Source organism: Sander vitreus, chromosome 22 (assembly GCF_031162955.1).
Source record: "Sander vitreus isolate 19-12246 chromosome 22, sanVit1, whole genome shotgun sequence".
Lineage (NCBI taxonomy): Eukaryota > Metazoa > Chordata > Actinopteri > Perciformes > Percidae > Sander > Sander vitreus.
This window is the reverse complement of record NC_135876.1, coordinates 20127228-20145376: the sequence shown is the minus strand read 5'-3', so window position 1 is coordinate 20145376 and position 18149 is coordinate 20127228. Positions and strand designations below refer to the sequence as shown.

Sequence of the window (18149 nt, the reverse complement as noted above, 5' to 3'; positions counted from 1 at the left end):
CGCAGGCTCCCTTTGCTCTCGTTTGTGTTTAAACGATAAGAAAACATGGCAGAACATGGCTGTTGGATTGTAATATTGTAATGTGGAATTAGGCTCTGATACTATTTAAATTTCTATTATTTTTTTTTTTTACCTACCCAAAATCTACAAACCAGTGTCCATCCATTTTTATTATAGTTAAAAATTGGAAATGTCGATTCTTGAAGAAAGTCCTGGATAATCATATTTATGTGCGACAAAAAAAAAGAGATATACGCATGGGAATTATTTTCCCTGAAACAAGTAAACTGCAGTAAGTAAACAAGTAACTAGTAATAAATACTTTTGGAATAACGAGCCCCAACACTGACAGAAGAGAGGGACTAATGCGCACCGTCTCTCCTCGCCGCTCCACTGCTTCCTCCACCAGGCGCGCAATTAGAGCAGCCGGTCTCTAAGAAATAGGTCTGCAGTTGCCGGCAGATGTATTAGCTGGCATTCACTGTCTGTATGGAGGGTAAGTTCAACGCGCATGGGGACAAAATGTTGAGGATGTATGTATGGAGTCACGACGCAACGCAGTTCGTCATGACCTGAAGTGAATCACGATGGGATTGCTTTAGTGACGTGGAATTTAGGTTAGATGCAATTAGGCATGGCTTGTATGTGCTGCATATTTACCAGCAGCTGAAGCATAAAGCTTCTCATTGATCCCTCTTTTCATCACCTTTTTTTTGTATTATACATGTTCATCCAGAGCAGAAATTTCCCCGCCGATTTTTTTTCACCCTGAACTTGCACTATATGTATGTAGTGAGGAGCGCGTGGTGCGCTGACTGAGTGCGCCGCTGACGTCCAGCGGATTTCTCTGGGAGGACGCTGCTCTTTGCTTAGTGCACCTGTGGACGTCTGCAAAAAAAATAGCACAGTGGACGCCTTTTGTGTTTCTATTTCTATTTATTTTACCAAACGCGTTATATTGTTAGGTTTTTTTTTTGTTTTTGTTTTTTTTCTGCAGCACAAAGCGTCTATCGGATGCACGGCTGGGTTTCCAACAGTCGGAGAGCTCTGGTCAGATTCAGCACCACATCAGCTTTGGACAGCTCCGCGTGGATGGGCTCTGTCGGTCTCCGTGTCTCCAGCAGCTCCTAACTACCGGCAACAATGGCATCGCAGGGTTTCTGGTCTCTTGGCGGAGATAATGCGGGGGCCAATAATACCGGGAGTCAGAGCCCCAGTACACGTGAGTGGCTTTTTGTCTTCAAACCACCTCTGATGGACCGGCACCTCTAATTCCAGTGCATTGTCTCAGTGTGCTGCATTTGGTGCTACTGCCGCCGAATGAAAAATCCAAACAGCCTTGCTGTATCTATAGTCGAAAACATCTGCTTTTACACATTTTCTTTTTTCACCCTGCGGGATGCAAGAATTTCGTCTAAAGAGCTCTTTTACTGTAACTTGCATGGCGCTTTTTGTGTTTCGGCTTCTATCTTAAAGTTGGACTCTGAACCTGAAGCCTGTTCATCATTATTTGATTTATCCCCTCTCTTTTCCAGCCAGGGCTTGGTGCCAAGCGGCGGCCCAGAAATTATCCGGAGGAATTGGATCGAAATTATGTGGTATGTTGGTTCACAGCGGAGGGAGTGGGGGGGTTTGGTTGGGTACAAGCTATTTGGGCAACGCGCCCGTTATCTCCACCATTACCCTATAGCCTATTTACAGCCCGGCCTGGTCGACAGGGTAATACAAAATATCTCAATGCTGTTTTGTGATGTCCAAAGCGCTGCTCAATGTCGGGGAAGTGGAGAAGCCCGCCGAGCCGGCCGCCAAGCAGCCGCCGGAGACCGAGGCTGCTGGCACCTGCGGCTGCAACAAATCCTGCAACTGCACCAAAGCTGCTGTGGTCTTCTCCGACCTCTATTCAACAGGTACACACGCATGCTGTAAACCTGGATATTAAACAGTGTCAGACTCCTGATCCGTCTCATTGAGTCACAGCTTGGCCTTGCCTTGGATTTGTGTGATTTATTCAGTGTAAAAATGCCATAAACATTCTTTTTTTATTTTTATTTTATTTTTTTTAAATAAATGGAAAAGCATCCGACAATATACGCATTACATATCACATTACATTTTGCAAATCGACTTTTATGTCATGTATTGATCTTTAAAGAGGTGATCCGCTTTATTATTTGTATCCCAGCGTGAATAAATAGGCTACACATGAGAAATAAAATGGAAACAAATGGCGGAATATATGTCTATGTCTATTTGGATGAAATATATCAGTATCTGTAGGCTAGCCATTCATTTTGATTTCACAACTGCAATATTCAGTTGCTGGTTATGGTGACCATTTTTTTTTTGCAGTTTTTTTCCGTAGAGGTCACCTTCAGCAGAGCAGAATCTCCTGTTGTGAGGTGTTGCGCGTCGCAGAAACTTCAAAAACTCTCCTCAGTCAAAGTCCATTTTTAGACCTGCAAAAAATTTTTTTGCGAAACGTGGGCTTTTTGTCCTGTTTGTAGGCCTGCAGGATATATTCATACAGCTAAAAAGCCTACACATATGCATCTTAATGTTGCTCCTCTCCACAGACACATGCATCACAAAATGTCTCCCTGCTGCTGCTTTAATGAATTCATGTATTTGATTATTTACAGACCTGTTACCTGCCTTGGACAGTGACGCCAAAACAATGACCTTCCTGCAGGAAGTTGTGGATATTTTACTGGCCTACATCGTGGAGTCTTTCGACCGGGACACGAAGGTTATTGATTTTCATTATCCAAACGAGCTGCTTCAGATGAACAACTGGGAGCTGCAGGGCGAGCCGGCCTCTCTGGATGATATCTTGATCAGCTGTCGCGCTACTCTCAAATACGCCATCAAAACAGGTCAGGCCTGGACGTTGGGTGCATGCTTGATAAATAGCCTGCTTTATTTCTGACTTTTTCAAATATGCAAAAAAAGCTGTTTCAGTTTGAGTTCATGATAGGAAATATTCCCCGCTTTAACAGCTGCACCTTTTTTTTTTAAATACATATAGGCCTAATATCCGGCCTGCTGCCTTTCTATGTGTTAAATATGTCGAAATCATAAAATGCATTTGATATCATGAACAGAAATATTATACAAACATATATAGGGGACATAACTCTAAATAGCACACAGTCCTAAATTATAACGTAGACAAACTAAAATAGGAAAAGATGATAAAATATATCAGAAAATCACTAATTGGCTAATACAAGGTGACCACGACATTTTTCTTGAAGGATATACTTCAAACATGTAGGTAGGGGGCCTAGTGACGACAGAATACAACAAAGAAAACCGCCTGTGATTAAAAAAAAAAGAAAAAAAAGAAATAGATGATGTCTATCAAAAATCAACTTGGAAGTTGTCCTCCTCCTCCTCCTCCTCCTCCTCCTCCTCCTCCTCCTGACCACCAGACCGATAAATGCAGTGACGCAGTAAATCTGGTTCACCAAGTGGGAGATAATAAGCTAATAACCAGGCTTCATAGGCCAAGACCATTATTCTCTCCTCACTGACACACGCAGGAGAACATTCACAGAACAACACAGATTAAAAAAAAAAACAAATATAGCCTATATATTTGATGTATTATATATTTTTAAGATGTATTGGTCAAATATGACTTCAACCCCTGTTACACAACATTTAATTAAGCACATATAACAGATATAAGGACATGTTTTAATTGTGTTTTTAATGTAGTATGTATCAACAATTATAACATCTCCCATGGAGACGTTATTAACTGTTTTTACTATATTGTCATAATGTCATTCACTATCTGTCTATACACCACTGTGCACTTATTAGAGGAGCTGTACAGAAGTTGTTGACAAATGCATTAACAAACAGCTTAAAACTACATCATAGTGTGTTATAAATAGTTTATTACAGTAAATGTTTATATACTGCTTATAAATGCTAAATCGGAAGGGTTAAAGGAAAGTGTTACATTGCATGTTTATAATATAAAATAAAGGAACATAAAAGTGTTAAACTTAGAAATTCCTACCACATTTCCCATGCAGCACCAAATGCTTTCGTTATTTGTCAAGATGACTTAAAACGTCACTGCAGCTGCATTTCTAACCTGCAATTAAAGTGTTTAGAAGATGACAGCTTCTGTGCCTTTTGCACAACACTCAGCATCAACACATAAAAAGCATATTTTAATTTTCCTTTCATGAGATCAAATGATCAAATTGCAGCCTCACACACACCCTTCCTCTCTCATTTTGCCTTTGCTCCTGTTCCTTCAGCCCACCCCAGGTACTTCAATCAGCTCTCTACAGGATTAGACATGGTTGGACTAGCAGCTGATTGGCTAACATCCACTGCCAACACCAATATGTAAGTATGTGGGGCCCATGCTTCATCACGATTAAAAATGGTGATAATGATAATGACAATGAATTCCATTTCCGGTCCATCCATATGCCGTCTGCATGGGCTGATAGTGGCTTCTTTTTTTTCACTCAATCATGGCAAATGAAAAGGGTGAAATGAAAGGCAGACCCCCCCCCCCCCCCCCCCCTGCACCCCTCCCACCTCTGCCTTTTATCCCTCCCCCTCATGTCCAATCTCTATTGGGATTCAAGTGGAGAAAATTTGCCCTGATATTAAATTCACACTAATCTGAAGCTAATTTTGGTGTGTGTTTTTGGGGTGATAAGCTCTGCGAGAGTCAGCCTTGGCAACTGTGAGGCCCTGCAAAATAAGCCTGCTGTTGACACAGTTTATTTTTTTTAAATTACTACAGCTAATAAACCATGTATTAGTAGAAAAATATATCATGGGGCGCATGCAGGAAATGTACTTTTTTAGTGCAGCCACGATAATGAAAATGTGAGACTTCTGTACAACAGAGAGCACATTTGGGTCTATGAAATGTGCCCTGCGATGTGGGAAAAAGAAATGGATGCTGGTACATTTTGTTCAGAAGCGTCAGCGCATAGTTGCCTCTTCAGAAATGAAGGTGGAGCCTTTACAATCGACAATAACTCTACATGTTTAGTACACAAAATATTGGTTTTTATCCTTCAAGAATTTGAATGATTTAGTAGTTTGTCTACCTCTGAAAGAGCCGTCAATTTCAACTCTAAACACCCGTACTGCAGGGATAGAAATGTCCGTTTACTGGCTATTTTTCGTGGATGAGTCATGGAATTTTTTTGTGTAACCAACACATGCCCCTTGTGTAATGCAGGTTCACCTATGAGGTGGCTCCTGTCTTTGTGCTGCTGGAATACGTCACTCTGAAGAAGATGAGGGAGATCATTGGCTGGCCGGATGGGCGAGGAGATGGCATTTTCTCTCCTGGTATGTAAGGCGACACCAATCCCACCACCCCTCTGTTTCACTGAAAATGGAACTGCCTGTGTGTGTGTGTGTGCGTGCTGTAATGTCAATTTGCATTTTGATGATATAAATGGAACTCGTTTCAAACCCAATTAGCATAAAATATTTTTTCCAACTGAAGCCTCCCCCTCCTAGTCACCCTACAATCTTTAATTTCTCCAGTGCTTTTCTGTTTGACATGTGATAAGGAGCACTCATTGGAGAATTTGATGACAAAGACTGTGATTGGCTCTGACATTGTGGACAGTCGGATGCTGTGTCATCCCTCGATACACTCTCGATACGCTGTAAACAAAGGATTTTTGTTGTTGTTTGATTATTTCAAACATGCACAGACATTTTAAAACTCTGTTCTGAAGGTCTGCATCATCCCCTTGAGACTTGCCAGTTATGACACTGGGTGGCTGTAAATCATTGAGCCCTGTCTGTCCTCTAGGTGGGGCTATTTCTAATATGTATGCCATGCTGCTGGCTCGCTTCAAGATGTTTCCTGAAGTGAAGGAGAAAGGAATGTCATCTGTTCCCAGACTGGTGGCCTTCACATCCGAACATGTAGGCATTTGTTTTCAATTCAATTGTCAATATGTGTCATATAGAATCCGGTAATGAGCATTGATCACTATTTGAACAGTTTTCTTGAATCAAAAGTCAAAGATCTTCCTCTCGGGCTGCAGGAATAACTTCAAATAGTTTTGCACATTAGCTGTGGCTGTGCTTGATGTTTGTTTGTGTCGCGCTAATATAAAGTGTGTCAGATGCAGAAGGACACAAAACATTATATGTCACCTCCTTCATCTTTAAAGGTCATTTGAAAAATGCTATGGGCAAAAAAAAAATCAAAGCTGTTTGATACATTTTTTATATATGTAAAATTCCCCTCTCCCCCCTCCCTCCTGTAACCTGGAGTACTGTTGGTTAAACACAATCTCTCTTTAAATGTTTCTCTGTCATCTTTCAGAGCCATTTTTCAATCAAAAAAGGTGCGGCAGCCCTTGGCATCGGGACAGAGAGTGTGATCTGCATCAAAGCAGATGAAAGGTAAAGTCAGCCTCGAATTGAATCTACTTTTACTCCACTACATTTACACAACAGCTGTAGTTACTAGTTACTTTGCAGATAAAGATTTGACCTAAAACGACACACGGTAAGCTTATAAAAGATCAAAGAGCGAACCAACAAAAAATGAGTGTCTAGTTGGGGCCCTCTGTCAACTTTCAGATGTCTGTGAGAGCCATTTGCCCTCTCCACTTCTCTTTTAAATAACAGTTTGAGGCCCAAAGAGGTAAAATGATCAAATATGTCACAAATAACAAGTCCCCGAAAAATGAAAACATTTCTGTAGCAGAATCTTTTTTTCTCTCCCATTAAATTTGCGCTGACAGTTTTGTTGTCATTACTTAGAATTCCTCATGGGAGTGGCAGAAACTACGCACTATAGCTTTAAAGGGAAACTGTGCAGTTTTTTTTAGCTTACTTTACCTTAACTGAACCGTTTCGGAGTCATTGGAATGGTTATATGACTTTTTTTCGAGTTGAATGGTGGTCGTCTCGTTCCCCCCCTAGCGCCTGTGAGCAGAAAAACCACCCTTGCAACTTTAGGCCGGCGAGCCGCTGGCCTCAGCGTCAGGAAGTATTGCATGATATCAGGTCTCGCGATGTAACGAATTGCTTCACGGTACTGCACACATACGCCCATTGAGGAACCGGCTAACAAGTTAGCGATGGAGTTTTTCATACTATCGTCATGGCTGAGCCGGCAAAAAAGAAGCAGAAAGCTAGGAAAGCATTATCGGAGGAACAGAGAAAGAGGAAACGGCAGACTGACCGAGCGAGGAGTCAGACGCAAGTAAACATAAGAGCTGCCAAATATCTATTCTGAAGCTGTAGGGGGAGCTCTATAGAGAAACCTGCAAGCAAAAAGTGAGAAAACAGCGAAGAAATGGCCAAAACTGCATACTGCCTCTTTAAGTAGGATTTTAACTGCAGGATATTTACTTGTAATGGAGTATTTCTACATTGATGTATTGGTACTTTCACATAAGTAAATGATCTGAATACTTCTTCCACCACTGATGATTTCACAAACAAGTCAAGACGCAACTGAAGCTTTTTTTCTATTGCAGTGGTAAATTGATCCCAGGTGACCTTGAGAAAAGAATACTGGAGGCAAAACAGAAGGTAACAGTAAAACACAGCTATAAACACTAGAATAAATAAATACTGCAGCTATCACTTCATACAGCCTGATTTTCTGGTATTCAGTCGACTGAAACTGCAACAAAACTGCAACAAAGCTGCTTTTAATTACGAGGATGTTTTGTTTGTGCTTCTGCAGGGTTTTGTTCCTTTCTTTGTAAGTGCAACTGCTGGAACAACAGTGTATGGAGCTTTTGACCCTCTCATCGCCATTTCTGACATCTGCAAAAAGTACAACATCTGGATGCACGTTGATGTGAGTAAAACAAATTGACTTTTTGTATGGAATCTGCATAAAAATCTCCTGTTGCCTTGTTTAAAAACTCTACCCAAAACGTCCGTGATGCACGATATCTCTCCACAGTAGGGGTTTTAGTGAAGGAAAACACAGAAATACTGAGCTCACCAGTGAGTTTGACAAATCTATTATGTCTGTTTCGCCTCTAACTGCTGGCGTTTGACCCAGATAGGAGCCAGCCATTTCCTATCTAACACTGGGGATTAGAAAAACTGGAACAGAGGCTGTAAATCATCTCCTCCCCTGACTTTGCCATCATGGGCCCTCTCACTGAAGGAACTCTATCCATTAATGAAGGTGATTTAGTCCTGACAGGGGGACACCTCTATTAAGAGACATAAATGGCCTTATCTATCATTCCTCTGATTCCTCCACTGGCTGAGATGGGAAAAAAACACAACCTGCTTTTTAGTGTTGTGGCACTGGCTGCTTTTGTTTGGATATGTGCTGTTGTGGATGCAGCTTCCCATGAAATAAGAGTGTTTTGGTGGCCTTCCTAACTCTCGGTAATAAACATTATGAGGTCCAGAAATCCAGTCATTTAAAAAAACAAAAAAAACATCTACACAAGCTTCTGACATTTAGACATTTTTGAAAGCTGACAATGGTGCCAATGTTTAAACTGAAGGATTAGACCCTCATGCAAAACTAAAACTCCTCAATTCTTTTTATAATTCTTTTTTATTTAATTATTCCAATTATTTTCTCGATGAATCGTTTGGTCTATAAAGTGTCAGAAAATAGTGAAAATGTACATATTATGCTCACATTTCTTAGAATTAAAGGTCCAATATTATATATATATATATATATATATATATATATATATATATATATATATTATTATTTACTGTAATAAATCCAAAAATGACCCCAGTGCGTCATCAGATATGACATGCTGAGTTGAAATACTATCTTTTCTGACAACAATGCTAACGCCAATATTTTCTCCTTTTGAAATTTCCGTTCAATGACGGAATTTTTGTTTGTGTTTTGGCCTGTGCGTTATCAACTGACCAGTTTGACAGCCAGGCCGGGTTGCCAGATATACCTGTAAAAATGTAAAGCCAGCGTGCTCCAGCTGTAACGTTAGTACAGCCATGAAAGCAGCAAACAAACGAACAGTATCAACGGAGATAGATTCTACCCGACCTAAAAAAAACGGCATGTTTCTAACAATTGCGTGACCAGAGCCGTTAACGTTACCAACCTCAGGTAAATATAGGAGATGTATTTGAAAGATGGAGACAGCTTAGAGCCTAAAAGGACGCCGAGTTGGCAAATGTCATCCTGAACAGGTAAGGCTAAGGCTAATTTATCACGGCTACAAGGGACGGGCATTTTATGTCAATTCAACATTTGTATACTCACATTGAATTATATAGCTAGAGAACCCGAGTTGGTTACTTGCAAAAACAATTGAGACACAGCCAGTAAAGTGATCCTGACTGGTCCTGGCTATCGCCGCCATGCTAACCCTGCTAACCATGCTAACTGCTAGCTAACGTTACCGGAGGACCAGGCAAACGGGCCTCGGCTGTTTACAACGTGTAGCTGTTCAGCGGCCGTAGCCGACAACGGTGAGTTATTTGAAGCCAAGAGAGGGGGGGCTGTAAATCGGGAAGAGAGGACCGTGAATTTGCAGTTTGTTTAGTGTTTGTTGCCGTAATACTAAGACAATAAAGTGTGTGTTCAGTCAGGTGGAGAGGATGGCAAGGTAGTGGTATTTTTAGCGGTTCTCACCGTAGTTCTAAGCCGAGGAAGTGTGTCTGTCCGTCGGGTGGAGAGGACAGCAAGGTTGTTGTGTTTTTAGCAGTTCCTACCGTAATTCTAAGCCGAAAAAGTGTGCCTGTCAGTTGAGCTCCGCGTCTAACCAGCATCTAACGTTAGCTACTCCGCTGTGCTGTGAAGTAATGTCTGGCTATGTGAGACAAGCGTCTAGCAACACTGTTGTGGATGCTGCGGTCTCAGCCTGGCAACCTTCGTGAACTTCGAGTCCGGGGAGGAGGGGGCAGGGGAGACGACTCTTTCCAGTATTTTGAATTTGTACTGCAGTAACTATTTTAAACACTAGCTGTACATATTGCCGCTTTAAATTTGAGTGAATCTTATTAGAAATATTTATGTGTTTATGAAACCAATACTATTATGCAAAATCATAATCATTTTCAGATTATTTTTTTAAAATCTCAAATATTGATATTTGATTTATAAAAAACAGCATTGTTCTGGCTTCAACTAATGGAACTCCAGATATTTAGTACAGAGGTTTTGTAAAGGTTGGGGAACTTGAAGAGACAGATTTTTAAAAGAATGGTCAAAATCAGAGCAGCATAGGCTGAGATATGCTGACTTTTGCTCCCTAAAACTACTGTTGATACTATATATATATCAGTGTATTCATATCTACCACTTTATTTATTTTTATACCTCTACAAATATAAACATTACATCTTTTTGCACGTCTAGTTAAATGCTAAACTGCATTTTCATTGTCTCTGTATCTGAACCTGGATAACAAAGTTGAATCTTATCTAAAAAAAAAGCAAAGCAAAGCTCTAAAAACCCTGGATCCTACATTTCCCACAATGCAACTTGATTTTGTTTATTGTTAGAACCTCCACACCTGCTAAATGTGCAATACTCTTCTCAAACTTGACAAAGCTCTACCAGAGCAACAGAATACTTACACTTATACAACTGTTTTCACAGGCTGAGTAGTGACTTGCTTTGCATCTAAAATCAGTGAAATGTCCCTCTATTCAAAGGTTGAACTTATATGTTATTTGTCATCTGTCTGTCCTGTTAGGGTGCGTGGGGAGGAAGTCTCCTCATGTCCCGGAGACACAGGTGGAAGCTGGATGGAGTTGAGAGGCAAGTGACATTTATTTGGTGGGGCGAACACAAAGTGACAAGAAGCTAATGAGCATTTGAAGTCACGATGCACTGTGGTTGTTTTCTGTTGGCTGCAGGGCCAATTCAGTAACATGGAACCCACACAAGATGATGTCCGTCCCTCTGCAGTGTTCAGCCCTGCTGGTCAGAGAGGAGGTAGGCCTCATCGTCACATATTACATACATGTGAATATTTGTTTGTTTTCTTGAAGTTAATAATACACATTGTGGATGTGATTTCACAGGGTTTGATGCAGAACTGCAACCAGATGCACGCCTGCTACCTGTTCCAGCAGGACAAACACTACGACCTGTCCTACGACACCGGAGACAAAGCGCTGCAGTGTGGGCGCCACGTAGACATCTTCAAATTGTGGCTCATGTGGAGAGCTAAGGTAACTGGGACACGTGCTCTCTTGCTTATATTTGCATGCAGTTCTTTGAAATGCAGAATGATTTTGTGGTGATGGACGTCCTTAAGTTATGCCTTTAGTCAGTGTTGATGTCTGCCTTTACTTTATATTACAAAAGTAGTAACACCAGTGGTATCAGGGATTTTTTTTCCTCAAAAACATATAAAAAAAATTTTTTTACTTTTAACTAACGCAATTCACAGGAAAGAAAATGGAAAACTTGATGTGACTGAAAAATATTTTGTCTTCTATTCAATTCTTGGATATTCAATCTCTAATGTAATTGCTTTGATTTTGTTTTGGCACTTTTAATGTTGCTTTTTGACTTGATTTTCTAAACATTATATATGCATGACCAATGTATTAGTGTCAAGAGAGTGAATTAAATGAAAATTTTGGACATTGCTATCCAATTTTCCTGCAGAAAAATATGATTTGTGCCTGTCCCTTCTCTTCTTGTTTAGTTGCCGAAATAACTTCAGTTTTACAATAATCACATAATCATAATCAACGTTTCAGATCTAACAGATTAAAATCTTTTCTTTGGCAGGGCACCATTGGGTTTGAGGCTCAGATTGACAAGTGTTTGGAGCTGTCGGAGTACCTCTACAACAAGATCAAAGACAGAGAAGGATACGAGATGGTCTTTGATGGGAAAGTATGTCCACATTTCACTTTCACTCTCCACACGGTTATTCATTCGCATAATCAGAGAAAAGTAGCTCACATTAGTCCCTGATGCTTCTTTTACCCCCGTGTATTTAGTGTCATTATGGGTGACTTGATTGACACGCAGTGTGCTCTTGCTTTGTGTTGGAAGAATGCCATTTTTACCTCTAGCTGCCAATATAATGTGCTGCTATTATGTTTAATGAATAGCATAATGGCCTGTAATTGCTCATATGCATATGAATAGCACTGTCTGAAATGTCCTCTACAGAGCAAAACTACAACAGCCCAAACATATGTGTGTATGATGGGGTTATTAAGCTAAAAACTCTTGTTATAAAACGAGTGCTAGGACATACTTTATATAAGCTTTAATACTTAAGGCTTATTGTTTCCTGTTCAGCCACAAAAGGCTAAGAGCACCATAAACCAGAGAATGGTGGGAAAAAGCCAAGTCCTCGGGGCATCGGCCCAGGTGTTCATTTGTCTGTACCTGCCATTGAGCCATTACATCAATCTGATGTTGAATATACTATGGCCAAGACAGCCCGGGCTGAATAAATGAGGCTGGTGTGCATGGCTAGTCAGCTGTTGAATGCTTTATAACTCGCAGGCAGGCAGGCTGCTCCAGCAGGGCTTCAGATGCCAAAAAATAGAACTGTGTTGGCTTTCAGACATATAGAGAGTATCTGAGGAGGAGGCAGCTACGTGTCTGATGCTGGGAACACCTAATGGATTTCCTTTTTGAGCTGTGGAAAGCCATTTTCAAACACAATCCGCTCTGGCTTGGAAAAATGGATGGGCTACGGTTACGGTTCAGTACTTTTTTATTTTGGGGTAACTGTAGGATTTCAGGCAAGGATGATTAATAAATATGCGTGTATACATATGTGTACTTTATATATCTATATGTTTATAGTTGTAGGTATAGGTATATGTAATACGTGTTTTCACAAACGTGTCTAATTGTGTGTAGAGCTGGGTGACATGTTAAAATGATCATTATATTAATAATAATATTTTATATATATGTCCCAGTATAGTAAATGGATGCTAACGCATGCACATCTATTCATTAAATTGATGTTAAAAACACTACAACTTAAACTACAAATATTGTTTCTTTTTGATTAAAATGTGCTTGTAATAATTTGCTTGTAATCATTTGTATGTCATTATAACATTATCAATTAGACAATTCCTGGTGATTGTAATACTACCACTTTGGGGCGCCAAAGGCAAGAAATGTTTAAATTCTAAAATAAATAGTGGCTTTAATTATAACAACAGCATTTTAAATAAAAACAATCATATCATCATGATACAATCATAGTCTGTAATATTAAATTATTCCCCCTAAGTCTGCATGTTTTGCTTTATGTGGCATGTTTATTCCTCTCATCTCTTGTGCTCCCACAGCCTCAGCACACCAACGTCTGCTTCTGGTACCTCCCTCCTGGGATCCGCTACATGGAGGACAAAGAGGAGAGAAAGAAACACTTGCACAAGGTTGGTGAGCAGAGATAAGAAGCCTGACTATAATGTCTACTAAAAACACCTTTCACTGCACCTTTCATTTGCCCTACAAGCCTGTCATTACTATCTAGCTTGACTATCATATGTCCTCCTCATTAGGGACAACACGTATGCCCACTCATACTCGGGATTAAAAAAAAAACTTAGTAAATTGTGACTTCTTCACATCATCTTGAGTCTTGGGGCGCCCAGGTAGCTCACCTTGTTGAGCGTGCGCCCCGTGTACAAAGGCTCAGTCCTTGCTGTTTATGATTATCGATTGTTATAATATATTTATTTATTTGGCTTGTGAAGCTCTTTGTGACTCTGTCTGTGATAATTACTAGATAAATAAACTTTACTTGCTTACTTACTTACCGCAGCGGCCGCGGGTTCGATTCCAACCTGCAGCCCTTTGCTGTGTGTCATCATGCCCGGATTATCCATAAGGGCACTTGGGCCAGTGCCCAGGGGCACCAACCATTCACAACCAGTGGGGGGGCACCACATGACACAAGCTTTAATAATATTTTCCGTAAATTGTTATATTATTCACTTGAAATTGTTGAAAGACCATACATTACTTGTTTATGAACACTAATTTCACAATAATAATAATAATAATAATAATAATAATAATGCATTATAAATAAATCAAGATTACATGACCACTATCACTCCCCCTCCCCAATCTGTCAGAGTTGAGTTGGTCCACAGGTACTCGCAAATGTATCATTTGGGGGATGGGGGGTGTTTAACAATAATCAAAAGTGGCCAGTTTAACCCCCCGAAAAATGTTATCATAATGATGAATGTAAAATATTAACTGTTATAAAAAATGATAAGTGGTTGGCTTTCTTGATTCAGTGTAATTGGCAAGCAAAGAAAAACATTTTTCACACAAACCCCCCCACCTCTGGGTGAGACTTGGTTGCGCCCAACCCTTCTCCGCATTTTCCAGGCACTCAGCAGGGCGGCGCTTCGTGAGTTTATTCAGTATGCAGAGAAGTATTTCTTTCAGAGGACTTTGTGCAATAAATCCATATTCTTAGATCTAATATTGATAGTCTTTTGTCCATATCTTATTCATTTTCGGTCCTTTTATTGTCGTTAGCTGTGATCATTGGCTGTGATGCTAAAGCAGTTTTAGCTTTCCCATTATGCTTTTCAAAGTTTTTGACCAATCAGAGGAGTTGCTTTCAGGGCCCGTGAATTAAGGTGGAAAAATACATATTTGACCGACCCACAATGCTGCAATATATAGTATTGATTTTGGCTTTTTGAATTGATAGACATTTTAAATTGAGACATTTGAATATAGTGCTCACTGCTCATATGCCTACATGTATGTAGTTGGATAAGTTAGTAAATTACATTTGACACACAAAAAGGGGGGGGGCTTTGAGGTATAGTGCCCAGGGGCACTACATTGTCTTAATACGGGCCTGCGTGTCATTCCCCCTCTCTCTTCCCTTTCCTGTCTTAAGCTGTCCTATCAAATAAAGGCCTAAAAATGCCCAAAAAATAATCAAAAAAAGAAATTTGGGACAGTCTGAAAATACAAGATACACTGTCACAGAGGGAGGGTATCACAGGCCTGACTTAGTCAGTGAGGCTATTCAGTTAGCTAAAGTGGCGGCCATTCAGAGGATCCCACAGCAGCAGGGGCATACTAATTGACAATTAGGACAAACAGATGGTGTATGTGCCAGCCATAAAAAGAGCTCTCTTTCTCTGTAAAACCATCCACCATAAATAGTTTGTCATATCAAATCAAATGGAGAGATTTCCTTTTGTTTTCTAAAGTTTGATTGAAAAAAACCCACAGTGGATACGCTTCACTGAAGTGTTTGGACATCTCACACTTTTTCCACAGACTCTGACACTACGATTGAGGGATGATGTAATGTTGAGGAAAAAGTCTAAACTGAGGGAGCTTTCCTTAATTTCCATGTGCTACTTCTAAAGGATAACTGGAAAATTGTCAAAAGACTGATATGACAGAAATCTGCAGCTGCTGATTGATTATTTTACAGAAACCGCAACAGGACACCTGAAAGAGATTTAGAAGGAATAAATGACTAATGACAGCTACAGTACTGCAGCCTTTACTGTAAACCCAGTGGTGGAAGAAGTACAGTACTTAGATCCTTTACTTAAGTATAAGCAATAATACCACAATGTAAAAATACTTTTATGAGTACAAGTCCTAGATTGGAAATTTTACTTGACTAAAAGTACTCTGCAAAATGGCCCATGTAAGCTGCTTGCTATGTAACTTCATATGTACCCCATCAAACTTTACATTTTCAGTGTAGTTTCTTTGAATGATATTTTTATTGCAGACTGCAGATTGTTTGAAGAAGGACTGACACTCAACATTTGCATACTTTCTAAATCAATGATTTACTGCCAACAGTGTTCAAACTGCATTATTCTCACCTATGGCAGTTATTTAATAAGAAAAGAAATTAGAGAAAATGACATAAACATCAAGCAGTAATCAGTCAGTCTGAGTGTGCAAGGACGGATTGAAGAGCAATCTAGAGACAGATTTAAAGGAATAGTTTGACATTATGAGAAATACACTTATTCGCTTCCTTGCCGAAAGTTTGTCTATTAAATATAAAGGTGGAGTCAGCAGCTGGTTAGCTTAGTTTAGCATAAAGACTGAAAACACGGGGAAACAGCTAGCCTGGCTCTGTCCAAGGGGAACACGCAGCTCAATCAAGAGACACAGCTCCCCCTGGAACATCTATTATGCTCACAATTCAGACTCTAAATGTAAAAAAACTGACCCTACAACAACTGTTTTAGTAGTAGATAGATCTACTCACCAGCCCAAATGAATTCATGCTGTATTTACTGTCTCTTTCAGGTGGCTCCAGTGATAAAGGCCAGGATGATGGAGTACGGGACAACCATGGTCAGCTACCAACCACAAGGAGACAAGGTCAACTTTTTCCGCATGGTGATCTCAAATCCCGCCGCTACCTTCCAGGACATCGACTTTCTTATTGAGGAGATTGAACGACTCGGCCTGGATCTATAAGACTCATCTCACCTCAAGTCCTCCTTTACTTTTCCCCTTGAAGGATGAATTGTTTGTCGTGAATGTACTGGTAAACTTTTTATTTTCTCTCTCTTTCCTCCAAAGTCACATATTTAAGAGTATATTTGAGGAAAAAAAGATCTACAGATATATCCATACATTATGTATTGTAGCTTTGCCGTGGACTAACTTGGTCCAAAGCTATGTAAAAGTGCTTCTGTCTGCCTTTCCTATAGTGTAGTCGATTTCAGAGTAGTGCAAGTAATGTAACTTTATATGTACTTTTTGTGAAATGCTTGTGCAATAGGTCGATGAGGAAGAGTTTTTTTTATTTTTATTATTTCTCATTTGCCCGAGTATGTTGCCAAACGTGGTTGTGTTCTATTGTAACATTTTAAACTTCTGGTTTAAAACAAAAAAAGCACTTCACCTTACCTCAGCTTAATCAACTGCCTTTACGTCTGCACATACTACTCCAAGCAGTGATCTTTGGACAATTTTCTCTTGACTGGTGATGCATAGCAGCATGTTAAATAAATATCCATACCAGAACAGGCCGTCATAGGGATTTTGAAATATGTACAAAATGAGGCATTTCTATCATAATTACACAACAGCAAAGTCAATTCAAAGCATTTATTAAGGCATTTGGTCCGCAGCTTATGATGCTAATTTAATATTGCAGCTTATTACTTCTAATACTTTCTACTCTTTTTACACACACACACTTCTTTCTAGTGTATTTAAGGTGGTAAAGGCTTGTTGAACCCATTTTGTTTGATGTCACCAGCTACATGCACATATAAAAATGTATACCATTTCCAACCAGGCTGTGTATTTAGCTGTGCTGAGTGTGCTTTACATGTTGTAGTGATGATCTAAAATGAGAGTATTAACATTACAAGAGTATTACAAGAGGTAACGTTACCATTTTCTTTATTTGAAACCCCATTTTTGCTACGATTAACCAAAATGTGTTTAGCCATTCAAAGTATTCTGAGTTTTTAATTGCCTCTCTTTATATTAGTATTAATTGTTAGTGGCGGAGTCCGCCTTTACCAACCAAGGGAATTCAAGTTGCATAACCCACGCACAAGGGGACATTTCATTTGACCTAATGGATCAAATTGTGATAACACAAAGTATCATGTCAGAGTGTGTGGCACTCAAAACTAATTTAGTCATCATCTTGTTTTTTGGGGAATTATTGTGTATGAGAAGCATGGCTGGATTACCAACTGGGCAAAGTGGTTAACTGCCAAGGGGCCCAATGCCCTGAGGGGCCACCAAAGCCCTGAGTTTACTGCATGTCAGCTGGTTTTGATTAATAGCAAATTTGCCAAATTTAAGAACAATATTAACAGGCCCTGCATTCTTAGCAAAGCTTGTGGCCATGTCTTCTAAAGTCGCGTTTTGACAAAGCAGTCCAGTTCAGTCCGGTCCAGTTCAGTTTGTTAAAGTTGTGGATAGTACCTGGTCCTTTTTTTGGTACCACCTCGGTTGAGGTTCCAAGCGAGCTGAACCAATAGTAAAAGGTGGCGTTAAAACAATGCAGACCAATGATTGGTCAGAGGGAATCCTCACAAGTGCGACACACGGCATCCTGCACAAACCCCACCTACCAAATAGCGGTAGGTTGGGCGCAGTAGCGGCCCAACAGCACATTCTTGCCCCTGGGTCTACTGATGAATCGATCCAGCCATGATGGGAAGCTTTTTGGGCCAGTGGGCATCAC

General features: G+C 40.1%; 1 protein-coding gene across 1 annotated transcript; it reads left to right on the top strand.

Annotated features, from left to right (window-relative positions):
- The first annotated feature begins 1143 nt into the window (after positions 1–1143).
- Positions 1144–16414, top strand: gad2 (glutamate decarboxylase 2). Its single transcript, XM_078280487.1, has 16 exons — positions 1144–1222; positions 1536–1598; positions 1761–1907; positions 2640–2873; positions 4278–4368; positions 5225–5337; positions 5813–5928; positions 6335–6414; positions 7500–7554; positions 7712–7828; positions 10680–10744; positions 10843–10921; positions 11011–11160; positions 11729–11836; positions 13267–13356; positions 16241–16414. The coding sequence occupies exons 1-16, from the start codon at positions 1144–1146 to the stop codon at positions 16412–16414; spliced, it is 1761 nt and encodes a 586-aa protein (XP_078136613.1).
- Positions 16415–18149: the final 1735 nt, after the last annotated feature.

Bases quoted from the DNA above. Each gene is read 5' to 3' on its own strand.
- gad2 (XM_078280487.1), top strand. From the start codon at position 1,144: ATGGCATCGCAGGGTTTCTGGTCTCTTGGCGGAGATAATGCGGGGGCC. The intron at 4,369-5,224 runs GTAAGTATGTGG...TGTGTAATGCAG, and splicing joins TCCACTGCCAACACCAATAT to GTTCACCTATGAGGTGGCTC. The intron at 10,922-11,010 runs GTAGGCCTCATC...GTGATTTCACAG, and splicing joins CCCTGCTGGTCAGAGAGGAG to GGTTTGATGCAGAACTGCAA.